Source organism: Parus major, chromosome 3 (assembly GCF_001522545.3).
Source record: "Parus major isolate Abel chromosome 3, Parus_major1.1, whole genome shotgun sequence".
Classification (NCBI taxonomy): Eukaryota; Metazoa; Chordata; class Aves; order Passeriformes; family Paridae; genus Parus; species Parus major.
In genome coordinates this window covers 93,389,846-93,417,634 of record NC_031770.1, presented here as the reverse complement: position 1 = coordinate 93,417,634, position 27,789 = coordinate 93,389,846, and the positions used below count along the sequence as shown (strand labels likewise).

The window sequence follows — 27,789 nt, the reverse complement described above, 5'->3', positions numbered from 1 at the left end:
TTTTGTACACCAGAACTTGGCAGAGTTTTACAGTTGTCTAGTACTGCCTCCTTAGTACTCCTTCCTGAATGTCAGTAATGACTTACAAGATACCTCTTGGGAAGATACTTTTGTGTATTTAATCACTTTGGCACAAAATTCAACCCCTTTGGGAAGAAAAGAAGACAGCTTCTCTCCAGATACGTGTTGCTATAGACAGTTAGGTAGAGGATCTTAATTAAGAATATGATTTCTCTGTTTTTCAGCTGGTAGACTTTAATGCAAAAAATTGTAAGATGTATGCATCTTAAATATTTAATTACTGCTATTCTAATTAGATGTTTTTATTTCAGTATCATAACTGGGGATGATGAGAATGAAGAAGTGTACAATACTGAAGACTGTGAGTTTGCAGCCAAGAAAAGGAAAAAAGATCATTTTAGGAATAACACAGATTCACAATGTAAGGCTGGGCATTTTCATTTCTTTTAGAAGACTCATGTAGGTTCAGAGAAATATTATAATAGCCATGTTATAGTCACCTATAGAGTAGCCTTCCAAATTATGTCTTTTTCTGTATTGGCAACAAATTCTGGTGTCAAAAGTGATGTGTTTTAATTGAAACTGTGTTATCAATCATTTCTTGTGTTGAATTTTTTTTTCAAAGACCCAAAGTTAGTTAATTTCAGAATAGTAATCCCTGATTATTACGTCTCTTCTGATACTAGCCACTGTTATGTTTTTTGGACTAATTTCGGATTAAATTCTTCTGGATGCTTATGGGAGCTTCACCTTCCCAAAGCAGATGGTCTATTTTTGTTTAATTCAAGTTCTAATTAGTCATATAACTCCAGAATCAGTTAATAAATAAATGTTTTTTTCATAATAATCATATCTCTTGATAAAGATTTTGTCAGTATTGAATTTCTTGGAAAGAAGTCCCTTTTAAAAAATTAAAATATGAAAGCCATTTTATGAGTTCTCATTTGTAGAAGATCACTTGTACTTTGGACTGCAAATGTATATGACAGCAAGTAACTTATTAAAGCAGAGAGTTTTGTAGAGTAGGTAAAAAATGTTGGTTAGTAATTACTTGGCATTTCTGATGCTTTGATCTTGAAATGATCTGTTATTTGTAATATATCCTCAAAACTGTTAGAGAGATGGTGTTGCAGAAAGCTGCCAGCTTCTCCAGGCTTGTCTGAGTTTCAGGTATTTCAGAAGATTCAAGGGGCTGTATGTCTCATTTGACAATATGTGAGACTTGTAAAGGCTGAAGGTCAGCTTGGCTGCCCTTACTAGTCTTGTATCCTTGACTTCTCTGCAGTCCTTTGCAGTTAGTTGAACCAAGTAAATGTAGAACAGGCACCTGTACTGAAGAAAATGGATTAGAGTGGTCAGGAACAAAAGTGTTGTCTGTATCTGATATACTTTCAAATGCTAAGGAGCCTGTCGTATTAAAAAAAAAAAAAAAGTCAGGAATTATGTAGGATCACTTATGTCAGTGATTGGTCACAGCTGACAAAAGTTGTCATTCATCTGCCAATTGTGTGCCAACTCTTGTGGTTTTAAAAAAAAAAAAATTATATAACTTTTCTATTATTTTCATGAACTTGTGAAACTTTTTAGTTATTTTTTCCAGCCTTTATAAACTTCCTTCATTAAAACTGTTCTGCTATCTTATGAAGAATTTTATTGGAAAGTGTATGTTTAGTTGAGTTTCTTTCTGGAAGGCATTAACTAATGTGGAAGCCTAAAATACTTCTATTTTGATTTTATTTTAGGTTTTTATCGTGAAAAGTGGATTTATGTTCATAAAGAAAGCACCAAGGAAGTAAGTCTGTGTGGTGTGGGTCAATTCCTACAATCTTTGTGGTTCTTAATTAATCTTAATTTTCAATATACAGCCAGTATATTGAAAAAAAGTATTTTTGCCATGCGTTCTTAGGAGTTACATTTAACTCACTTCATTGGCAACACTGGACACCTGGTTTTGCACATGGTGAGGCAAAGGCAGCTGGCAAAGTGACTTCTAGGTAGGATTTTGTGGCAGAGATGTGGGAACTTGCAGAGATAGATTTACAGTTCTCCACTACTTATCCAAGCCCATCTAGCTTTCTACTGTCTCTTTGAACTAAAATTGAAAGTATTTGCAAAACCAGAGAAATATCTCCAAAGAAGTTGCTTGCAGGCAGCCACCTGGTATTTTGGGATCTTGGTGTAAATTTGAATGGAACTAAGTAATACATCAGTTCCCAATTTTACAAAGAGGATCTTTATTTTCAGCAAAGTCCACATGCTTTCAGTTTGGGATATAAACTGTATCATGTAACTGTAAAGGGAATATGAAAGCTCTTGGAGTGACCTCTTGGAAAGTTGAGTTGAAATGCATCCATTGTATGTAGAGATTAAACTGTATTGAAGTGTGAGTTTCATTCCTGTGCTGATTGCCATGGCTGGCTGGCATGTGTGGAACTTGACCACCAATGAGAAGGTTTTACATCGACATAGTAATGCCAGCCAGGAGAGAGGGAAGGAGGTGAGGCTGATGACTGTAGTCATGCAGGCAAAAGTAGCTTTGCATTTTAGAACTGAGAGAGACAATACAGATCTTTTTACTCAGGAAGGGCATGCTATTGAGAGCTTACATAAAAGGACATACTGCAGGACTTTGCAGACCTTGTAGACCAGTGACCCAAAGAATTCCCATCTACATCTGAAGGGTACTTTAAAGCCTTTCACCAGATGCACAGTTCTCTTTCTGCTGTATCTTCTAGATGAAGTCACTTAAATTGGTTTGCAAAAGTCTCAGGCATGCTTTTTCCATTTGTGCCATCTCAAATTAGGGTGAGAAGGAGCAGGGGGACAGCAGACTGTCACCAGTCATTGTGGTGCTTTGAAGGTAAGGTTAAGCTGAGGTTTCAAAGTACATTGAGGCCAAAATACAAAAAGCCTAAAATCATGCATTGGTGTCCTTCATAACCCATATATATAGGGATTATTTTTTCCCCTACTTGTGCAGAAGTTGGTGAACTAATGATGTGTGAGTATTTGCTTTTGTTCCTTGTCTATTCAGAGAGCAGACAAAATATTTTGGTTACCTTCTAATATGTGACCATTGATCTTTCAGGTTTAATTGGGTTTTTTAATATAAAAGACAAACTGGGGGTGGTTAGAATTAAACGCTAATCTTTCAAGTAATTCTTTGTATAAATTTAAAAGCTTAGAGTAGAAGGTTGAAAAAGTGGCAAGGAATAAGAATACATGAATCCAAAAATTCAGAGCAACAATTTAGGCTAATCTAAAGCATAATTTAGAGGCTCTAGTTTTTCTTAAAGGTTCTAATCTTTCTTGATTTTGAGATAGCAGTCTCACAACTAGGAAATGTTTCTTTCCCAAACTGGATACTATTTTTAGGGCAATATGACAAGATAGGAAAGTCTTGATAAGAAAAGTGAAACATGCTATGGGAGAGCATTGAAATTAAGGAAAACCGAAACAAGTGCACATGCATGGCTGAAATAAAACCAGATGTTTTTTGAATAATTTTGTAATGATGGTACACTGGGAAAGGTAGAGCTGTAGTTTCATAGGAATCTGTTTGGAGAAACGTCTCTTTTGGTAATGTTTGAAGCATGACCTAATGGTGTCTGCTTAGCCAGAGAACAGACACAAGTATTTATATTTCAACAAAAGTTTTGTTGACTGTATGTGTTAATTCAGTGCTATTAGCTAAGTAAGGTGTGCTTATTGTCAAGTGTGCAGTGTGTTTGGGTTCGAGGTGTATCAGCTGAATGAGCAAGCAATACAATCTTGAATTTGGTCATTAACCAACAGGCAATAATTACCACCTCTCTGCAGTGAATTCTTAACTGTCCTGTCCCACTGAAGTACATGCAGGTTAAGTGTTGACTGGGTCACAAAAAGGAATTTTTTGTACTTTAGAATTTGTGACCTTTCTGTAATTACCAAGGAAGTCTGTCTAGGAATGAGTTTTAAATTCCTTCCGTAGGCTAATAAAACCATAGTAGCACACTGCTCTGCAAGACTCTGTTGTACCAATTAGAGATTTTCCTAGCTTCAATATATTTGGTCCTGGGCTCCAATGGGGCTTTGTGACTCTAAATGTACTGAATTTACATAATCCTTTGTCATTTTGGACTGCTACTTCTACCTTAAATTGTTCTCAACAGCCTCTGAAAATTCCATTTTCACATTACAATGTGGAGAAGTACCAAAAGAAAATACTGTTTCTCTTGGTGTGTAAAAAATATAAAGTGCCTAAGCTTCTAGCACTTGGAAAATAAATTCTAGATGTTGATAACTGTTTGTTCTTCTGATCCCAAAAGCAACTAGCTCTGTTCTCACCCTCAGGTGTGAATCGGGTAATTCTGGTAATTGTAAGCTCATACAGCTGTACAAACAAGCTCTTGTGCATGGCAAATGGGGACTGTGATAGCCATGAAGGAGTGCCAGCATTGTGGCTATGCAAGAGTGGAGTAGATTCCCAGGGAAATCAAATACCAGTGCTGCCAGATTACACATTTAGTATGAATTGAAAGGCCTTGCCTAAATACCTGATAGTTGCAAGTAGTGTATCTGGTTTCATTTAATTTCTTGTAGAACAAATAACTCTTCAGTCCAGAGGCACTATATTTCCAGGGAGCACAGTATTCATTAGTATCAACTGCATGTCAGAGTGCTTTTCTGGATGTTTTTCTCAATTTTGTCTTTGTTTCCTTCCATTTAAAGTACTTTTTCCCCTTCTCAGAGACATGGCTATTGCACCTTGGGAGAAGCCTTTAACCGCTTAGACTTTTCAAGTGCGATTCAGGACATCAGGAGGTTCAATTATGTGGTCAAAGTAAGCTCTTTATTTGATATACATATTATAAGAATGCATTTGCTGATGTGCCTGTGTCTACAAAAAGAATATTTTTGCACTGAACAGGTAATGATTTGTAATTGTATAAATATCCTGATCATATGTAATTTATAACGCCAGTAGCAACTTTAAACTGAGTAAATTTTCTTTGGTGAAAGCTCATGTGGATGTCTGAAAGCTACAGCTTGAGGAGGATGGTGATGGCCAATGTGCTTTGTTATTTAGAGGGAAACACTGGTGGTAGCTTCATTTATTCATCAGTCTGGGTAATGAACTCTTTAAAGCTAAAACAATTTCTATACAAACAAAAATAGCAAAGTGTTACTAATCTTAAATATAATTTGCTGCATCTCAAATACGTTTCAAATAACAATTTCCAGAAGAATACTTGATGTGCAAATATTTTTCTATTTCTGTATTTTTGCAGCTTCTTATCTGTCCTGTGATTCATTGCAGTTTTTTGGTTTTTTTTTAATCAAGGACAAGATACCTCTGCGTTTGCCTTTGTTAGCATTCCTTAAAACTTGAGACTCCAGCCTTAATTACCTCAATGCCTCACCAGCTGCCCACTTGGAAATGCCTTTTTTGGGGATTCTGATCTCTTTCTAGCCCCAGGTTTATTTTATTGTCTAACTTGAGGTAGTAAAGTGCTTGTCCCAACTCCTAGAGAAGCTCAAAATGTGAGTCATATCAGGACTAGAGTTCTATTCAGTGGTGAGGCTGTTCACAAGTATTGTATTTATTGGAATGCATCCAGAACTTGAAAAGACACAAATAAAAATTAAATAAACATACCAGGAGAACACCCTTGCCACTAGGCTGTGGACTATTTGGAGAGAAAACACATTCTGTCCATCCCCATGAAGCTGAGGCAATGTATTGTACTTTCAGAAAAACAAGCGATGTGGAAACAAAGCAGAAAAGATTTGCTTCCAGGCTAGTGGTTAGGGTATTTGCCTTGTTCCCCTTGCAGGGTTTGGGTTTTTTTTGGTACATGTATGTGTTGTGGTTTAGAGCATTACTTTTTAATGCTGTTTTGGGAGCAAAATCAAGAGCTCTGATCCTTCCCAAGACTTTTCAGCCTTGAACACTAGAAAGAAGAAAGAACAAAGCACTTAAAAAAGGTGATTAGGTATTAACGGTGTCTCTTTTGGGTGCCTCACTTGAACAGCAAGCAGGTAAAAGGAATGCAGATCTAGAATTTTGCATTTGTTTTAGATGCTGCAGTGCCTAAACTGGGTTGCTCAAAACAGTTGATCAAGTCAAAGTGCAAAGTCCAGCATAAGCATGTTGACCAGTTTTTCTTCTGTTCACCAAGAAATATAAAATGCTGGTTTAGTCAGCCAGGCTTAAGATCATTGAGAAAGGAGCAGTACTTTAAAATTCAGAAATTTGGCTTTGCAATCCAAACCATTATTCTGCTACTAGCAGACCCTAAGAAATCTGGGTGAATTTAAAATAGTAGATAGACTTTCAAAATCCTTTAAATGTTTTAGAATTTATTTGGAATTTTTAAAATTTAGAATTGTTTTACTAATACAAAACTTTAATCACACCTTGCATCAGTTCCCCTGAGGTGGTGGCTGTTTGTTGATAGCAAGGTATAAATCAGGAATACTGTTTTTAAAGACAAAACCCTACTCTAGCTCTTCTTTGATCCTAGACCATCAAGATGATTCTCCAACTAACTAAAAATATGCCTTTCATTATTAAAAGTTAATATTGATATCTATCCAGGACCCTTTTAGGATGGGCAGAGGAGGGAAGAAGGTAGGATGAGTTAGTTTTTTTGTATTTGTTGGTACTGTAATGTATTGATAACTTTGTAGCTGTTAAATTCTGATATGTTGAATTTGATATGGGTGGGTTTTGATGATCCATTCAAAGTTACAATTTTTAGTGGACAACATAAGCCATGACTCTGCATGGAATTTGTTTGTTTGATTTGATCTTTAGGCTGATTGACATAACTGATTTTTTTGTTTTAAATTAATCAAGGAAAAAGTACCTACCTGCTTGAACTGGCAGACTACCAGAGACTTCTAGGTGTGTTCTAAATTATTAATCTAGCTAATAGGCTTTGAAGCCAAGAAAGAGATTCTGATTTCTATTTATACAGTTTTCAAGACTAGGTTGCTTGTATTTAAATACATCAGGACAGTTATTTCTTCCTTTCATAGTACATAATGTTTTGTCAGAAATCGTGTAGAGGAGCCAGAAGTAACATTAAACCAGGGAGAGAGCAGGTGTATTCTTTCTTCCTCCCAAGGAAAATGAATGTTGAGTGAAGTGTCAAATTGGTGTTTTAGAAATGAAGACACAATATAATTTTTGGCAAGCTTAGTTTTTTTCATCCTCTGTGCCAACACTTTATGCTACCCTACACTTGAGCACTCTGTAGGGAATGCTGTTTTCTGCTCCATTCTTTCCCTTTTGAGTGTGTTGGAAACACTTGTTCTGAACTCATTGTCATGAAGTGCAATTGCAAAGCTCAGTGCCACACCTCTAAACATTGCAATGGTGTCACAGCATCAAAGTCTCTCATAATAAGAGACTGTTTCTTGTTGAAGAGGTAATGGTTCTTATCAGCTACAAAACTTAATCTGAAATGTAAAAGCAAATGTGCCAGAATGGAGCAAGGGCTGCCTCTAATAGCTATAGCTTGGCATTCATGTGTGGCAAGAACTTAAGCTGTTTTGATTATTTTGGCCTAAACCATTGCCACTGTTCTTGTCACTTTTTTTGCTCACAGTGGTTTCAGTGATGTGTGGACAGCTAGGACATCCTTACTATAATAGTTAAGAAAAAGTTACTGACATGGTTTGTACACTGCTCACTATTAGATCATTGTGGTTTATTCTACTAGAGACCTGCATGTAGGTCAAATACAGAAATTGTTTTTTCCTTAATTTAGGCAAAATAGAGTATTTCTTCTCCTTGAATGAAAATCCATCACACTTCAGTTTGACCAGTATACTTTCACTCAGAAGCTGTAATTCTGGTAGCTGGTATCAGTTCAGAGTGATGTTCCTGGCCACTATATCTGTCAGGGACTTCAGGACATAGCAACATCTAGGGTCACATCTGTATTTGTGAGCCCCCAAAACAGACTCTCTTTGTTGCTTCACTGCAGCTCAAAGTCTGTATATCATGTGATTTGTCAGAGATAAGCACCAGAGATAAGTATTTGTACAGTATTTTGAAAATGTACATCCTCCAGAAATTGTTCATGGGATTCCAATGAGAATTCTTAAAGCTTTCCACATGTCTTGCTTTGTCTTCTGAAGTCTGTAGTCATATTTTCACAAAATGCCAATGCAGGCTGTTGTAGGTGAGTGTATTGCACTGTGTGCATTTAAAACCATCCTTTACTTCTGTCATTCTTCTGACTTATAATTTTTTGTCATAGCTTTTGCAGTTAATTGCAAAATCCCAGTTAACTTCACTGAGTGGTGCAGCACAGAAGAACTACTTTAACATTTTGGACAAAATTGTGCAGAAGGGTAAGACCGAAGGGTTTGTAATCTGACTATTCAGATTTAATTGCTGTACCTAAGCTATTGACTGTGGTTTTTTGTTAGTTTTATTACCATTTTTACATTGTAAATCATAGCAATAGCATACTTAATTAGTGCCAGGTTTCATACCTCCCATCGCATGATTGCAGTAAGTTGTTTTCTCTTAGTTATTGAGTTAAGTCTATTGAAAGACATTAGAGAAATTGACATTTAGATTCTATTTGAAAACTATTGCTTACTGTTAAATTATGCACTTCACAAAATGTGAAAGCTTTTAGGTTAATAAAATGCTTGGGTTTAAGTTTGCATGATGTACTGAGACTCAAAAAACATATGTTTTAAGTATTTTAAGGAAAAAGCCATTACATTATATTGATTTTTATTTTTTTCTGGTAACTACACTAAGTGGAGATGTTATACTGTCTGCTTTGAACCAAAGAAATTGGATTTATAACTACCTGTTTAGCATTAAGTTTATTAAATGCATAGCATGAATTTTTGCCTGTGAAATTGTTTATTATTGATCTTGCATGTAACGAACAGCACCAATGAATGTCATGGTGGGAATTAGGGCAGTTATTTGTACACAAGCAATTGATTTGTAATTAATTTATCTAAAAAAAAAAAGTGTTGATTGGCTTGAGCTATTTGCTTGGTTAACTCTGTCAACCAAAATTGTATTGGCTTTGTTTTGTTTTCCAGTTATGGAAGACCAGTATAATCCACGGTTGATCAAAGATCTTCTGCAGGATCTGAGTTCTACTCTCTGTATACTGATTAGGGGAGTAGGAAAATCTGTGTTGGTAGGCAACATCAATATTTGGATTTGTCGACTAGAAACTATCCTTCTGTGGCAGCAACAATTAAAAAATCTTCAAATGAACAAGGTATATTATTAAATCATATTAATTAATATTTGGGGGAGGGGAATTGTGTTGAGTATTGCGTAAGGATTTGTAAGTGAACCAAGTTTCAAATACACTTTAAACAGTTTTACTTGGTTTGTGTTATAAAGAAGTAATGTGAAATTAACTTTGTCATCAACTTTCTAATGTTTAAATAGCTTTTCTCTAATGAAAACTACTACAATGTCTGTACTTCTGCTTTGTAGTAGACATGTAGAGATATAATTTTTTTAAAATTTATTTGATTGGGAAAAAGAAAATCTATCTAGTTTGTCAGATAGACATGGGGGAAAAGCCCCAGTTTTTAGTTCCAAAATAAATTTTCTGCAACTGAAGAAATAAAAATCTAAAAGACATTTTGGAGGTGTATCAAGAAAACAGAAAGAAAGAAAGATAGAAAGAAAGATAGATAGAAAATACTCAAGGAGCAGTTTTACAGATTTATTCATTAGCACAGTTGCTTTTGTAAAAAAAAAAAAAGATAATGACTTCAGCATCCAGATTCTCATGTGACAGTGTTCAAAGCATGTGGTATGCACTGTTCCAGGGTTTTATAGTGAAAACTTCAGATGATAAGCAGACAGTTTTTTTAATCTATCTAGGTTACTCCAGGAAGAAATGCTATAAGATATTGCTCAATGTAAAGTCATACAAGTGTTTTATCTACTGGCTTTCAGCTATAAAAATTCGAGATTGTCCTTTCTGTGTGAGCTAGTTATCTGAATAAACCATCTACTTTTGGAATAGAAAGGAGAAATGAGAAACTTGGTCTCAGCAGTTTGCATGTGCCAGGCAGCCACAGCACAGACACTTCTGAGACAGTGCAGTTACTGCTGGGCTTGTTTCCTTCCAGCCTGACACTTCCCTTGGAGCTGTTTTACACTGGCTGAAGTAGCCCATGACAAATCTTGCATCTGTAGTGCTCACACTCATTCCTCAGCCCCAGTAGTGTTTGCACCAGATGGTCTGAGTGTGGTCTATAAGCAAGGTGAATGACTGGGAAGGAAGTGCAGGGCTGCTGTGCTGTCACCACCTTGTGACAGGGCAGCTCTGTTCCCTGGGGCTGGCAGCTGCCCATGCTCCCTCCCTGCCAGCTGGGATGCTGCCTCCAGCCTGCTGGGCCTCTGCCACCTGGCACTGTGGGCTCCAGCTTTAGTAGGAGCTGTGCTGTAGCTTACCCCACCACAGGTCACAGAGGTGTATAGTCTTAATGAAAACTTTCTCAGTGCTCTCATCTGTCACCTCAGCAGATCTTCTCATTTATAAATGAGGGGAACTTTGTCCAGACTTCAGAAATTATCCCACTCTCTTCTGCCTCTGACTTCTAAAATGCTTTCATTTTGTACCTCTGGTCTTCAGTCCCGTATTCTGTATTCTATTCTGTACTCTAATTGTCTTAAGGCAGGTTAACATGTGTTTTGTCTGTTAGCAAAAATTGAGAAACTGTAGTGATCCAGTAAGTTATAAATAATTGGTTTATGCCTTTCTTATTGCTAAGGCTTTAGCACACTAGAGATGGAATTGACTGTATTATAGTTTTCAAGACTGCATAATACTATTTTGAGAGAACATAAGTATTTCAAAAATTAATTGAGATTAAAATAATGAATTTAGGATATGTTTATTTAACAGAAGGAAAGCTATGAGTTATAAAGCTTACAGTTTGTTGCTTCTGTACCATTAGTCATTTAAATTTTCAACAGCAGTTAGAGAATAATTGTAGGCAAGCATTAACAATAGATTTTACTCAATGATTTGAAAAAAAATTAAACTAAGACCTAAGATACTTCTAAAGTAAATAGTCTTATTTGTACTCTATACTGCCATGTTTTTGTAGCTAAAAGTCTTCAACTCTTATTTCCAGCAAGTCAACAATGGACTTACACTTAGCGATCTCCCTCTCCATATGCTGAATAACATCTTGTACAGGTTCTCTGATGGCTGGGACATTATTACTCTGGGTCAAGTGACCCCAACTTTGTACATGCTTAGTGAAGACAGACAGTTGTGGAAAAAACTCTGCCAATACCATTTTGCAGAAAAACAGGTAATAAATTTTATTATTTGTATAAATGTAGCCCTTTTGGTATCATATGCTAATAATGGAGCATGAACTTGCCCTTTTTAAGGTGGTGTGTCATTGTGCAGTAATTGTGAATATTCTCTGTATTTGGGGCTTGATTCCTCCTAAATATTGCATTCAGTATGTCTGTGAGTTTAGGATAACTATGGGGCTGTTTCCCAGGATATGTACCATCCTAAGGAAACAGCCTTATTATTGTGAGTTATTCTATTCATACTAAATGCAATATTCTGGAGGAATATCCTCTATCCAGAGAATTACTTCTCCTTGGGAAACAGCCCCATAGTTATCCTAAACTCACAGACATACTGAATGCAATATTTAGGAGGATTCAAGCTCCAAATACAGAGAATATTCACGATTACTGCACAATGGTTGCAAGATGGGCTTTTTTAAAAACTGCCTAACCAGTGTTGTGAAGGATACCTTGAAAGTGTTCCTCTGTAGTAGAGCTTGATTTACCAGCTAAGGTAGGCAGACAAGTTGCTCAAACTTCTAAGTTACATGAAAATTCTGGAGAAGCCAAATTGAATTTTTGCTAAGACTAGAACAAATGCTTTGAAATTAATAACAGAAATAGAAACAGTACTTTGCTGTCACTTCCTCATAAAGAGCATTAAATTAATCCAGGAATGACTCCAGAACTGTCTTCATTTTCTGACATTAATAAATGCTGGGAAAAAAATCAGAGTAGGTGAAAATAAACCTAAGAAAGTAGAAAGTACCTTATCAGAGCTGGAGGAAGGATTTTTGAAACCCAGTACATTCTGTACTGAGGAAGCCAAAGTGCCTATTCTTAAGTGCAATAGGTTGAAGTTGCTTGGTGACTACCAGATTAAGTACTACTGTAGTGGGGAAGACAGAACTGAAGCTCAGTTTACTCATGCACCATTGACCCAAATAATATTTTTTTTTGTCAAATAAAAGGTTGTAGAATTAACTGTAGAAAAACTAGACAGACAAAAGTAAACTGAAAATCCATCTTCAGAAGCTGCCCAAAAGAATACAAGGTGAAGTTACAAAGATAACAAAGCAGTTGAGTGGATTTTGAAGGTAGATGAGGTAAACTCTATTGAACAGTGGCAAAACTGGTTGGAAAGTAACTTCTCATACTAGGGTAATGCAGGGAAAAAGATCCTTAAGGGTTTCAGAGAAATTACCTGTCCTTGTGCCCCATAAAGTACTCTTTTACACAGTGTTTCCAGTGTGTTCCTGAATGTTCACATTCAATTTCTTACTAAGTTATTATCTAACAATATTCCCATAGCAAATTCTGCTTCTTCTCTTTAAAAGTGTACTGGCTTAATAAGCCACAGAATAATGTTAGGTTGTTTTTTTCTGTCCTCTGCTGTGTTTGTTGGGCCATTGAAACAACCACGAAAACATAATTGATATCTGATGAGCACTTTTGGAAAAAATGAGAGTTGTTATGAAACAAAGTGAAGTGTAGCTGTAATCAGAAAGGCAGTGCTATTCTCTCCCCATTCAGGAATTGTCTTCTGAATGAAGAAAGCCCTCAATGTACTAGCATTAATCACACTGAGTGTAACAGAAGTCTTTTATAATACATACTTAATAAACCTTGTCTGTCTCTCAAGCTGGGGAGGAATACCTGTTGTGTAGCAGCTAATCTTTACATGAAGATTAAGTTGTCAAGAAGTACATCAATCGCTAACTATTGCTATCCTTCTAGAAAGATCCCAACCAAATGTGAAAAACAAATGTATGTATGCTTTTAAAATTAAAGGAAGAGCTTTATTTAAATCCATAAGGCTTTGACAGAAAACCTCTATCTGTAATGCATGATCATGCTTTTAAATCTCATTCCTGAGTGGTTTGGGTTTTTTTAAAGGATAAAATTAATTGCTTACAGCTCTAAATATTGTTTTGTTAAATGCTTCTTGCCTATAATTAGAATAATTTTGAGACAGTAGAATTAGATCAGCTGTGTATGGCCTAGTTTTACTTGGCAAATATGCACTCTCCTATTTTTAGTCGTTGCCTTCCATCTTTTTTGTGGCCAGATCTCTCTCACTGCTTTGCAGAGATGTATGATGTCATAATACTAACTTCAAAGAATTTTAGTTACAAAATTTCAGTTTAACTACCTTCCCCCCACCTTCCCCTGTCCTTTGCCTGAATTGACTACAACAATTTTAAAGGAAGATATTAATTTTATGTCTAGTTTTGTAGGCATTTGATTCCATCAGAGAAAGGTCACATTGACTGGAAGCTGATGTACTTTGCACTTCAGAAATATTACCCAATAAAGGAACAGTACGGGGACACCTTACATTTCTGTCGACACTGTAGCATTCTGTTTTGGAAGGTAAGAGCTTTAGAACAGATCATCAGAAATAAGTTCAAACAGCTACTGGTAATCATCTGCAAGGAAAAATACTATGGTCATCTTATCACCTTTCTCATGTGAAAGGTGATTGGATAACTAATATCTAACTTTAAAATAATGTATAAAACTTCCATATAAAATCTGTGTTAAATTCTAAAGTTGTTCTTAATCTTGCCTTATTTCTTGATATCTGATAACCTCAATACTCAGAATTGCAATGACAAGTGCCATGTGGAAAGAGTTACTCTGTCTACTTTTATTAAATTGATCTTATGAAAAATTGTGAGGGACTGGTCTGAAGTTAGTGTTCTTAATGCTGCCATGGTAATCAATACATGTCTAATGAGAAATAATTGCTACATTTTTTCCTACCACATTGGTGTAGAGCTCTGTATTTTTAATATTTTTACATCTATCCCATATGAAGCTTGGAGGAACGTTTAAAACTTCATCCAGAGTGTGTTTTACCCTTGTTTTGAGGTTTACCATGAAGCATGTGTTGTCTTACAGGATGATTTTAATTTCAGTAGGGCATTATCTTTAATGTTTGTGATTACATAATCTTGCTTTTACTGTGTTGCACTGTAACAGAGCCTTCTAGTTAGTAAGACTTCTTTCATTTTACAGCTGAAAGATCAGATATGGGTAGTGTTATGTGGACAGTAAAGAGCAAGCAAAGTTTGAGAAATCTTGTAAAATACTCATATTACTCATATTCTCATTAACATAAATTAGTTGTTCTTGTGTCATCTTTCTGTGATTTTTAGGACAAGTTGTATGTCAGTGTGAGGATTTTTAATTTTCCTTCAAAAAACCTAGGCTGTTTAGCAGGATAAGCTAATTCCTGCTAGAAATAACATGTTCCTTAATGATGTTATCTTTGAGTATTTTTCATATCAGGGGAGTCCTTCCAGGTAGTAATGTTTTGCAAAATTAATATTAGAAAAGCAGGTAGTCAGAATTGGCGTCTACTGTGAAAAGCCTGAACATTTTCTGAAGAATCTGTGTCAAGAATAACAGAACTTTCATTACAGCGGAATAAGCCTTTAGTATGTAGCTCAATATGTAGGGTAAAGACTCGCTTTGAAAGGGGAAACTTCAAAGGTAGGCACAGGTGCATTTAGATGGGCATTTGTGGTATCAGATTTCTCTGAATTGTCTGCCTTCGCTGTGTAGAGTTAATGCTTTCTACACTATATTTCTCTCATTTTGATCTTAATATAATTGAAAGTACAAGTCTTTAATATTAGGAATTACTTTAAATGTGTTTGGAATTACATATTTAACTTTGGAGATGGTGTGACAGTAAGAGGCAGTTGAACCTGTGCAGATTGCAGTAGGGATTCCAGTAGTAGATTATAGTAGTCAGGGTGACAAGACACCTGCTCCAGTCTCCTGCTGGAATAATGGGGCTCATTTTGGACTTTTAAATTTTTAAAACACAGCACAGGAAGTTCTAAAAGTACTTTAGATTGATGAGAAGTACCTCCTAGGTCACCATTCCAGTGCTGACTGCCTCATCCTAGAGATTTGGACAGATCTTAAAATGACAGAGTAGTTATAGATAGATTGTGTGCATCTGCACAAATGTGCTGGAGCAGGTGTTGGGGATTGGCTGCTTTAACAAGAGCACTGTCAGCAGGCTGAGGAAAGCCATTATCCCTTTTCATGCAGCACTCATTAGACCATCAGGGATACTGCAGCCAGAGAGACCCCCAGCACAAGGAAGATACTGATAAAGCAGATGAAGTTCAGGTGAGGGTCATATAATCAGGGAGACTGGAGGAAATATCCTGTGGGGAGTGCTGGAGAAGACTGTTTCAGGGGGACATAAGTGCCTGCCACGAGGACAGACAAGCAAGGGCACAGTTTGACAATAGAGCTGATGCAGTTTCAACCTTGGGTGTGATCAAGAACTGACTGAATAAAGCTCAAACAAGCCTGGTCTGATCTCCCAGCTTATCCTGCTTTGAGCAGGAGGCTGGGCTCCTGATCATGCTGTGAGCCTACACTGCAGTATTCCTTCTCTAGTCTTGGCATCTAAGCCTTGTCTCTGTCTTAAAGTAAATGATGATCAGGCTGAAATAGATTTTTAAATTAATTGATTTATGCATAATTGGAACCCTTATTGGCAGGGACAATTTAATTGTTCATCTGAAATACCATCCCTCTTTTTACAGGGCAATGTGGGTCAAGTAGGCTGGTCACTCAGCTATATGAGGAAAAAAAAATATTGTGCTTTTTTTTTTTTTCAGACTCTTGTGTCTATATTCTTTCCCAAGCTTGCTAAAGGGAGGTGAGAACTAAAGCAGGGGTGAGGGGCAAAGGGACAGGAGGTACTTTTTTAATTCTAGATAAATCCTACACTAGGTGAAAATATTTCTTAATCAGAACTTTTTTCAGGCTTTGGCAATTTACTCAGTCTTCAGTATCATGCTTGATTAGAAAGGTTGTTAAACTAAATATGAATATGTGTGCTTAACATACAACTATATCTGTAATGCATAGCGAGAAAACCCCAAAATAAACAAAGCAAAAAACTAACAAAAACACTATCACCAAATCCCAATTTTAAAAGAGAAATCAGTCACTTTACAGAGGAAAAGTAGCAAGTGTTTGAATCTTGAAACAAATGGAACACTGTATTCTTTAGATAGCTGATAATATGTAAAAATTTTGTTTCTTGTTTTAATGGTATAATTTAGATGTCGGGCAACTTTTGTTTCCAAGGTCATTCAGAAGAACTTCAGGCAGAATCTGAATGCTTCTTCATAAGACATCTATTTTTATTTTTCTTGCTTCATTAAAGAACAAAGCAAAACAAAGCAAAGAAAAATGTGCTGAAGTGATCAGGTCATGAAGAAGACTAGGGATGATTAATTTCTCTTAACCCAGCTGTGTTAAAGCTAAAAAGGAACGTGACTGCTCTCTATATAAATTGTTTTTGGAGACAGAGAAGTGGTGCATAAGCATGAGACTGCTTAGGGAAACTATTTATACTAAGGGACATCCTTGATGCAAGTAAATTGTAGTTTTGAGTAAGCATCCTGAGAGTTAGGAGTTTCTAAGAACCAAAGCCACGAGGATCTGAAATAGCCCAAAAGCATGTGCCTAGCTAGAGAGGAGAATTTTCAGCATTTTATGAAATTGATAATATAATGTAATTGCTGACAATGTGAGAGGGCTACACACAGGAAATTCTTGGAGCTCTGTTTTGTGTTCTTTTCAAAGAAGGCCTTGCAAAAGAAGGGACTGATGGCTGCTGAATTGACTAATCTATTGAACTGTTGAAGTAGGGGAATGACTTTTCACTTTTTCAATATGGTGTAATACTCATAGTGGGTTTTTAACAAGCCTTTAGGAGTTTTTAGGAAGAGGCATTTGTATTCCTGTACTTGTCTAAAATCTGTAACCTAAGAAATTTATGTATAGCACATAGGAGTCTCCTAAGTTCTTTCTAGGAAGTACAGTGACTTTTGTTCTCTGACATGTTAGGAGGGAGTTGTAAGAAAATTTTCTTATTGAACATCTGTTTTCAAAATGACTTCTTGCTAAAGGATTTGTCCATGATGAAACCGATAAAACCCCATAATTTCAGTAGTGCAAAAGTAATGACTAATTATTGTGTGATGCCTCTGTGAGTGCTTTCACGTATACTATTTCTTCTGTTCCACTAGGCACCATTGCAATTGTAGCAGATTCTTTTATTTTCCTTAGCTTACTGAGTAGCACTTTTCAGTTACCTCAGACATGGCCACAGAAGCTGAAATGCCTTTTCTTCTTCCAGTTTCCAGGGCTTTATGAAAACAGTGTAATCACTTCGCCTAACACTTGGTTTTAGTCTTCTTGCGACTTGTGCCAATTTTGGTTCTCACAAAGCTGCTTGTGATTCACCACAAGAATAAAAGACTTTTTCTAAATGGCTTATGAACCTTTTCTTAAATAAACCTTAACTCTGCTTCTTTTACCTTATGGCTCTCCTTCCTGCTTCCTTCTTCACGATCTCAAAGGACTACCACCTTGCTTTGTTACTCCAGGTATTTCCTGTCTCTCACCTGTTTTCATTGCTGATTGTTCCATAATGTCAAAGTGAATAATGTGTTCCTTTCTAATTATCTGATGCTATTTGTTTTGATTTTTGTTTCTGCACATCAATTTAGTGGCAGGAATAGTTTGTTTCTTGTTCCCTTTTAGATAAAGATAGTGATGACATCCCATCTCAGCTTTTCATTATTTTGTCTTTTATCCTATTATATATAACATAATAAATAATATATATATTATATTACATATTATATATTTTATTATATTATTTCATATTTTCTTATTGCCATAATCCTTCTTAATGCCATTTAAACTAGGAGCCATAAATCAATTTCTAATGAGCATAGGTTTCAGTGAGATCAGACAGATTTTGCTAAGAAATAGGTTTCTCTGTGCTCAGTGTTGTTATAAACTGTTCTCAGCATTCCCTGATGTATTGAATTTGATACTTAAATCTGAAGAGTAACATGAACCTCAGATAACTTTCATACAAAGGTACCAAAATTGATTTTATTGCACTTGGAATGCTGTAGTCATATTTAATTTTTATGGAGAATTTCTCTGAAAATTAATTCCCCAAAACAGGCTGCATGTGACTTGGGATAGTCAAGGGAAGCAATTATATTGTTGTCTTCTGAATGAAGAAATGATGAAAATACTTATACAGAGCTTCTTAATATCTAGCTATGCTAAATTCTGAGGAAAACAACTACATTTACTAGTAAACACTCCTCCTGGGAAATTCTCTTCTTCCTTTTAAATAAGTCTGCTTTAGCTTTGAAACATTGAAATCAAATTATTTTAACACTTTATTAAATGTAATTCCAATGAAAATGTATTTCTCTTGAAATGAGGAATACTCATAATTACAAGAAAGTTGTGATTCTTCTTTTCAGTCCTTATCACTTTTTTCACTGTAAAATTTATGTGGTTTTCAATAAATAAAAACACCAATAACAGATCTCTGAGATTTTTATTGCACCTGTAATTCCCAACTGTGTAGAACTTTTCAAAAGTGTTTTGATAATGATGTACAGAGAAAGCAGAATGTTACAAACTCAGTCTAAAATATTCAGGAGTACAAATAAGTACTAAAAGAGGATAAACCTTACCTTGTTTCCCAGAATTATAATTCTGATGGTGGTTTTTCCTGGAAACTAGGAAAGTAATGACATGACATTTACATGGCAATGGGTAGAGAAGATAATAGTCCATTAGCAACTGCCTTTAAGAGTGTTTTCTAGTGTGGTGCAGCTCTTCCTTGCAGATGTCATCTCAAGATGACGGTGTTAAGTGTAACACTTCTGGTTTTGGTCTTGGTCACCTGTTCTTTCTCATATGCAGATTCCCCCAGTAGGCAGTTCTACCTGGGTCTCTTTTTTGTGTGGGTAATTCTCTTTCCCTCTGTGTCATGAATCTAACAACTGTTTCTCAGGTGATGTTAAAGCAATTATTAAAAAGAGTGGGAGGAAGAGGAGGGAATACCACCTGATATATTCTTGTATTCCTCCATGGACTTAATGGAAAAACACAGATAATGAATCTGTCAAGTAACAATTTTCACTGGAAAAGCTGAGCAGTATTTAGAATGTGTTTCACCTGGTGCACTTTGGTGCTGCAAAGACTTTGGATGGGAATATGGCAGTGAGGAAAAAAAAATCACTTGGAGATTCTTTCCTTTTATTAACTTGATTGCATGTAACTTCACTTCCTATGGAAACAAAAGCAGTGAAGACCATAGTAGTCATGTAAAGACCTATTTGTCATGTATTTATCTAGTTTTCTTGCCTCATCTGGTGTGTTCACCAGCATTGGAGAGAAACTCCTTAAAGCCTTAAACACTTCTGGGCCTTACAACACTGACAAGTTGTTTAACATGTCCATTGAACTGTCTGGGAATTTCTTCTCATTGCACCTCTGCATTTCCCTCATTTAGGAGACTTTAATAAGATGGAAAACAGAACTTTTTGTTCAAAGAGGAATTTCAATCTTTAATCAGACAGTTCTGCTGAGGTCGAATTTCCGTAACAGGAAAGAAAGCACTGCAGGCTTAGTGAATTGGTAATGACAAAGCCTTTCCACCAGTCTAACTTCTCTATTCCTACCTTGCCTAGGTGCCATCTTTTCTTTTAAGACAATGCTTCCATTTCACTTGGGGAAAAGCTAGGAGTGAAAGGCAAAAGAAAAATAAGGGGGAAAATGTAGCAAGATGCAAAGACTGGGAATTCAAACACTGTTCAGGTTTTTTGAGGAGGTATCTGCTGTCCATCATTTTCAAAGTAAGGGACTCATATCCCCTATAGCAAGAGATATGACTTCAGGTTTTGGTTAAACATAATTTAGGTTCAACAAAGCAGGTGCCTTTTTATTATGCTTATTGAAAAATAATGGATAAGGAAGATGATACTTTTTCAAGGTCTCCAACTCAGGTTCTGGTATTGGTAGGAGGAGTGAATTGCTCTTGGGTTTGATTTGGTTGTTGTTGTTTTTTGTTTGCTTTTTGGTATTTTTTTTCCTAATTTGGGGGTGAATGAAGACTGAATATGGAAAGAGAGCTTACTTATTTTTCTCCTTCATTTTTCAGGATACAGGACACCCCTGCACAGCCAGCGATCCAAACACCTGTCTCATGCCAGTATCTCCTCAGCATTTCATTGATCTCTTCAAATTTTGAGATGTTCAGTAGCTGTTCTCCTGTGTTTGTGGCCATTTTGTGAAGAGTCAGGCAGGATATGTTATGCTTTTTGTGCAATATATTTAAGTGTAATGTTTTATTGTGGTTTAAAAAAATTAATGGAGGAGATTATCAGAGGGGTTCATTTGGCATATTGCTTTTGTGCAGAATAGAGAGGAAGAAAGGAGAAACACGAAGAAAATTTCATTGTCAGGAAATCTCCAGTGGACTTTTTTTCAAGTCCAAGAAAGATCACTTTAATCTCAACTTTAAATCCATGCTTTTGACGCCTTAATAGTTGGTTAAAATTATGTAGGGGAGTTTTGAAAATTTCATGGAGGAATTAAACTACTCTTGCAGGGACCAAAGGAGGGTTTTTTTGTTAATCCTTCTTTCTATAAGCCATGGTTTTCAAAACACCTCCATATAATTTGCACTATTATAAAGAATAGGCCAATATTCTCTTAGACTCTTACTACAACATTATGAAGGTGGCATTATCTATTATGAGCTAGTGAGTAAAATATAACTGAAGTTATATCTGCTGTTGAACCTATATGAATGAAGGAAATCAACCAATTTTTGTACATACATTATGCAAAAATATTTATTTTTCTTAAGGACTTTATTAAGCATTTAACCTATCTTAGCACATCTTGCAGAACTCGTGAGACCAATCTGGGGCTACTGGAATTCTTTCTGATGTAGCTACAGCCTTCATTTATACTGTTTGGAATGTCTACAAGTGCAACTGCATTAATTCATCTTCTAAGAAGAAGACATTATTGAAATTTAATGAGGATGTAGTTGCTTGTTTCTAGACTGGTACAGTGGCAGAACATTATGCTACCAACTGAGGTTCTAACCTGACAGGCTATGAGAAACACTGAAAGTCAGTCTGAGCTGGAGCATCTTCTGCCAAGTTAATCAGATGATAAATTCTCCAGGAAGCTATTTTGTTCTATCTTGTAGAAAAAAAATAAATTGCTTGGCTTAAGCAGGTAAAGGAAAAATTATGGAAGTTTTGGATTTGTCAATGAAATTTAACAATATGTAATGTACAGAAAAAATAAATCATGTACCATATTCTGCACTTGCTTGTTCTGAATCCAGTTTGTACAGTGTAATAAATCATGTTTTTATCTGTTATTCCTAGAAGCCTCTGGTACATAGAGGTGAATCAATTTGAATTTTGTAAGATCTCTCTGTAACATGTCTATAATAATTGGTAATGGAATGAGAAGCATACAAGCAGTCCTAGTGCTATTGCTTTACAGTAGTTTGCTGTATTAGGCCTTTTTGTAATACCAGAGCTAGGCTGTTTTTTGGCTACACAAGAAGAGGAGAATATTTATGTCCACAAGAAATAGTTTTATGTTAACTTGAATCTTGGTAATTGAATTGCTGATTTTGTGGCTTTTTCAATATAGGGTTTTGTGGATTTTTTTTCTTTCAATTCAGGTGTGGATCCCAGGACCTCCATTCTTATTCCTGTTCATTCAGAGTATTGCTGCAAGCCTTGCTTTCTCAGCCAAGCACTGCTGTATCCACTGGATTTGTTAAGGAGCCAGCAGTCCTTCTTTAACAACAATTTGTATCCCATTTATTTAATTCCTGTAGCAGCTCAGATGTTTTCCTGTCTCTATGACCTTTGTAACCCTGACGGTAGCTGGTGATGGCTGACATCCACTAATCACTCCTTTACCATGGCTACAGTTTTGCTGTCCTGCATAAAACTTCCTGTAAATATATGGATGCTTTCTCTGAGAGCTTGAAAGAAAGGTTTTAAAACCAGTATTTGGTTTAATGCTGCTGTCCTGAGAGCTGCCCAGTGCTGAAAAGACAAATAAGGTGACAGCTGGAAAAAGGTATTAAGAGAGCTGAGAAGAAACCTCTCTCCTAGCCACTGAATTGAAGAGGGAGAGAAATGACTTTAAGGTCTTATAAGCCATCGTAAGATCAGTTTGGAAAAAAATCAGTATCTGTAATAACTAATTTTCTGTTCTCTTAGAAATGCCAGGTGACAGCAGCTAGGCTTACTCTCTCTTTCCCTTTCACTGCTTCTTATCTTGCTCTTCCTGCAGTAGCACAAAAAGCCTTTGACAGCCTGAAGGTTAAGTTCTGAAATACGTTAAGATCCCGTGTGTGGATTTCCATTTAGGAGTACCACGGTGTCCCATTGGGCTGAGGTGGCAGGAGCTAAGATGACAAGAAGCAGAACTCTGCTTTGTATTTAAATGGCTTCATTCTGTTCTCACAAGTTAATTGAGGGTGGAAGTGACCCAGCTGAAGCAGTTAGCTAGAGCTTGTTCTCTAGGACTTTGTCCAGAACTGTGTCCGAATGGCTTTTTTATCTCCAGGGAGGGAGACTCTACAGCCTCTCTGGGCAACCTGTGCTAGTGTTTGGTTACCCTCACAATAACTGCATTTCCTGATGTTCAGATAACACCTCCTCTGTTCCACTTTGTGCTTCTTGCCTCTGGTCCTTTACACTGTCAAGAGCCTGGCTTCCTTCTCCTCCCTTCAGGTACTGCTAGATGATGAGATCCACCTGAGCCTTATCTTCTCCAGACTGAACACTTCCAGTTCAGCTTTTTCTCACAGGACAGATGCTCCAGTCATCTTTTCTTTACACTTTTATCATCTTTCTGACCCTTCACTTGAGTCCCTGTAGTAGGTCCATGTAACACACTAACTTTATTTGTGTCAAGGGCACATTGCTTGACTCATGTGCAACTTGGATCACCCACCCCAAAGCCAGTATGGTAACTCTTTAAACATTTCTTCTGGATTAAGAAAAGAAAAAAAAATTAGAGATGCTGAGTATTCCAGTTCAGGATACTTTTTTTTAAACATCTTAAACACTGACTGTGGAATCACATTGTCATGAGCAGTGTTAAAAGCTTTTAACACTTGCAAAACTGAGCTTCGGGAAAAGTTCCAGAAACTCCTTAAGTATTTAGTGAATACATTGCTTAGACTAGGCAAATAAGAGCTTGATTGAGAGTGACTATGTGATGTGAAGTCACCAGATGCGTAAGAAGGTAACTTTCAGTTGTGTTACATAAGTAAAAAAGCTAAGGCAGTGATTTCAGTAATAGCATTGGTAGTGTTTGGGTTTTTGTGTTGGTCTGTTGGTCCTGAGAATACCTTTCAAAGGCAATCGGGATGTTCTCTGCTGTAGTCCACAAGAGCCTGAAATTACAATTTTTAAGACCAAGCTCTCCCTTCCCACTCCCCAGTCACTGCCTCCCAGCCCCTAATCTGAGAGACTCCTGGCCTTTTTTATTACATTCTCTCCCACCACTTTTGTTCACCTATTTCTGGGAAAACTCTGCCATGGACTTTCTCCAAGAGCACTGTGTGAGCTTTTCTCTTTGGATGTCAGACAAGACTGGGACTCTTATCTGGAAATAACAGAGGAGTGGGACCTTGCTCTTTCTTTCTCCCTGTTGTCCATCCTTGAGAAATGAATTAAGTTGCTTTAGGAGAAGGAAGAACCAGAACTTCAAGAAAACACTAAGCTCAAAGCAAGAGTTCTCCACTAGGATTAGCAGTGAAAGACCAGTGGCTTTCTACAGTCTAGAAGGCAGAAGCAATGAGGGCTGAGCAAGAATGAAAGGATGGGATGGGGAACAGTAGAACAACATTTTGGATTTCATGGTGCACAAATTAGCATATTTACAGCTCCATCATTGGCAAAGAACTTAGAGGAAGGCTAGACACTTAATATCCAACTAAAGTTGGTTGAATTGGCAGAGATAGAAATCTGCATTAAATCAATATCAAATGTTTGGGGAGAGTTGGTAAATTAGAGTTCAGAATATTGAAACATTAGCTAATTATGCTATTCACTTGCAGTATTTTTATACTTCCATCTCCAAGGCTCAGGTCCAACCCCTCAGAGTAACTAGAACATAATTCCCAGCAAAAATTCCTATGAAGTTCAGTAGGATGAGGGTGACCTTTAATGATTAAAATGTCTCTGTTTAAGGACATGACAGAAAAGTGGATCAGAACATGAGATGTAAGGGTGGGTTTCTTCCATTCAATTCCCATGGCCATCCTCTGTGCCACACACAGACCTGTCCCTCTACCTGTCAGACATACTGGTATTGCTTATTTCCTGCAGGTTTATGTGTACATTATTCTACAAATATGAATAAAACATGTTCAGTTTTATATTTGTTACACTTTATAGTCATTGTGCCTTCAGCTGAAAGTTTTTCTAACAATTTTCAAGGCTCCACCAACAGCTGCCACTTAATTCTAAAATTTACTTACTTGATCTTTATATGCTCTTCCCATTTGAATGATATTTTTCTGCAGTATTTATAGCAAAAAAATAATGTAAGGATTTTTTTTGCTAAAGTCAGTTATCATTCCCACATAATGCTCAGATACAGAAAAAAGTTCTGCATGCTGAGAGCACCTCTTCCCAATGTTTTGGTTCCCATTTTTCTCTTAGGCACAGACATTATTTTTAGCCCTACTGTAACAGCTTCCTACTGTAAACTTTTAAAGCTGCAGACCTGCAGTCCCCTTCTGAACCTAATGGTATCCCTTTAGAACTTGGTGAATCTATAAAAGCAAGACTTTGGCAGCATTTTCACTAGAACCAGATGTGCTTGACCATAATGCAGCAGCTCCTGCAGTCACATGTCCCAGGCTGCTATTTTTCCTTGCACAGCTTCACAGTGCACGGCCCGATCTGTGCCCTCTGTGCCCTTCCCCTGCTCTTACACAAAAGCCTGACCATGTTTAAGCAGCCACTGGGCAGAAGTGAGACCACCTCTAACCAGGATGGGCATTGCTCCATGGCCTAGTTCAGCCCCCTATTTCAGTGGATTAATCCCATCGCCCCTTAAACTCTTGCTGCAAGCTGCCCAGGGGCCTTCTGCTGATACGATATTTCTTCTGCTGCCTGCACTCACCTTCTACATTTTTCATCAACTAAGTCTAATTTATAGGCATAGTAGTATGGAATAGATCTGGACAAGAGTTTGCTGCAAGTTGAAGAGCACCATCACTACAAACAAACAGAACTTGCTGTTTGTACCTGTGCACAAGTGATGGTCTTTTCAGCTGTTCATCAAAGGCCAAAAGTCCTGGTCTTGAATAGGAACATCATGAAAAAACACCAGGAAAAAGGAATAGATGTGTTAGCTCTGATTCTCTAATACTAAAACCCTGACCTAATAGTAAATATTGGTACTAACAGCTGTAGGAGCATTCCCAGATGTTCTGGACTTCTTACTTCTTTTTATAGTGTGCTTCATTCCTCAATTCCAGAACATCAGCTCCTTCCCTAGTCTTGCAACCCCTCTCCCTGTGCCCAGTGTTTGACCTCCCAGCACAGCTCAGGAGCTCAGATCTTGCACCGTGGCCTCAGCTGCCCCTCACCCTGGCCCCAGTGGTTTGGTCAGGTCACACCTGCTCTCGGGCAGGGAGCACTGAGGCAGCTGTGCTGGGCAGATGGGTACTGCATTTCAGGGTTAGTTTATAAAATGAAAAAAAAAAGAGCATGTATCTTTTTCATTAACTGTCTAACTTTCAAAATAACCCTATGTGCAGATTTACTCCTATCTGTAGTATGACTTCTGGGAATCTTGTGCTCCATCCTATCAAACAATGGTTTACTTCCTAATGGGAAGTGATGCTTCACTGGTTTTCCCTTTTTTGTCAAATCAAATGTTGGTTGCCAAGTTTCTGTCCAAATGTTCAGAAGATAAACTGCTTACAGGCACTACCTAAACTGCAGGCATTTCAGCCCAAAAAGGGGGGTGTTGGTCATGAGAGAAACACCAAGGAGTGGGTCTTCATGTAATCAGGATGTCTTTGCATGTGTGACAACCCTTCTAAAAAGCTAGCAGACTACAAGGACAAAAATAAAACAAATCAAAGAATAATTACTATTAATTATCTTGCATATTAGAAAGCTTTAGGAGAAAAAAAAATAATCTGCCAAGTACTTGGTGTCAGGATACATTGGTCTCCCCTCCTTTCTCCAGCACAAACACACACACACCACACAGTGTTTCTTCCATCCCTCAAATACCAGAAGAATTTAGCAGTGTAACCTTGTAGAGAAGCCAAGACTCCTGAACAAACAAGATGCTCAAGACCACAGCATGTGGGGGCTTCAAGGAAAAATGTACAAGATAAAAAGGTCAAAAGGCATTGCTAATTTGTAGGAATATTTCTGTATAAAATCTGATGTATTTTACAATCTATACTATAATCTCTACACTATAAAATCTTTACTATAATCTCAAATAATAAAAGCAGCCAATTATCTGAAAAATTACTTAACTGTTCAGTCTCCTCAGTACAAGGGGCTGGACTAGAAAGCAAAATATCACATAATTATTTTCAGAAGTGGAAAACGAATATCAGAAAACACACTTTTCTATGCAAAGAATGTTTTTCTTTTCCAATAGCAAACTCGCAGTTCAAAATGTGTTATTAAGTTTCCAGTAGTGTTATTTGGGTCTCAAAAGTGTAAAAATTTAAATGCCAGCCAAGCTCTTACCAGATTGTTATGGCTTCAAAAAGAATATTCTTTCTTGCATCTTTTAGTAACTGCTAGACACAGAATAGGAAAAAAAAATCTTCCCAAGTACAGAGTAGTTGCTTTTTTTTTTCCATTACCAGTGATAACAATTGGTAGATAACCAACTGTGTCCCTACACTTTGTTTACTATTATATATTTCGTATAAATATCTATTATTTATATTCCTCTTTTTTATTGTTTTCATACTCTTTATTTCTTTGTAACTATAGAAGCAGCATTATTTTCTGTTATGATGCTGGTGGTACATACAATAAATACAATTCTCTCATTTTGATTTCTAAACTGTCTTTTTTGCCTGTATGTTTGATTCCTTGTCTTGTATGGTACAAACCAGTCATGCTACAAGAAATTTTTGAGACAGGCAGTATCTAATGATGCACACCTTTGCCAAGTGGCACTGGTGATAATCCTTTTAGGAAATTACTTTTCTTCTTTACAGTACTGGTTTTATTTCCCAGATGCATCAGAAACAAAGTAGCAGGCACTCAGAGGAAAAGAATCAAACCAACCAACCCAAATTAGCACTAACAGTTTGGATATGCAAGAAACAGCTAAATAACACGCACATTCGTGTTTTCAGATTGCACACAACCTACAGTTTTGTCATCCAAGATTCCCATACAATAACAAGCATTTTGGAAAGTTTCAGAAATTGATACAGATGCCACACTGAATTCACCTGGGCAATAGGAATATCTGTGCTCAAAATTCGACAGGGTCTTGGTCTGCTCAGGAAATGCAGGTCCTTCTGCTGCCTTTCAGCTGCCTAGCCGTGC

General features: G+C 36.8%; 1 protein-coding gene across 12 annotated transcripts in view; it reads left to right on the top strand.

Annotated features, from left to right (window-relative positions):
* FBXO25 (F-box protein 25) overlaps nucleotides 1-24,620 on the top strand; it is a 34,128-nt gene extending 9,508 nt beyond the window's left edge. For 3 of the 12 annotated variants that reach the window (XM_015622295.3, XM_015622294.3, XM_015622292.2), the window contains exons 3-11: nucleotides 333-442; nucleotides 1,764-1,813; nucleotides 4,751-4,843; nucleotides 8,274-8,367; nucleotides 9,085-9,269; nucleotides 11,152-11,334; nucleotides 13,556-13,699; nucleotides 17,731-17,757; nucleotides 20,349-24,620. In XM_015622295.3, the coding sequence (XP_015477781.1) occupies nucleotides 333-442; nucleotides 1,764-1,813; nucleotides 4,751-4,843; nucleotides 8,274-8,367; nucleotides 9,085-9,269; nucleotides 11,152-11,334; nucleotides 13,556-13,699; nucleotides 17,731-17,757; nucleotides 20,349-20,438 (976 nt within the window). In that variant the 3' untranslated portion in view covers nucleotides 20,439-24,620. The other 9 variants (XR_004496509.1, XM_015622297.2, XM_033513049.1 and 6 more) reach the window with 9 other exon arrangements.
* The last annotated feature ends 3,169 nt before the right edge of the window (nucleotides 24,621-27,789 follow it).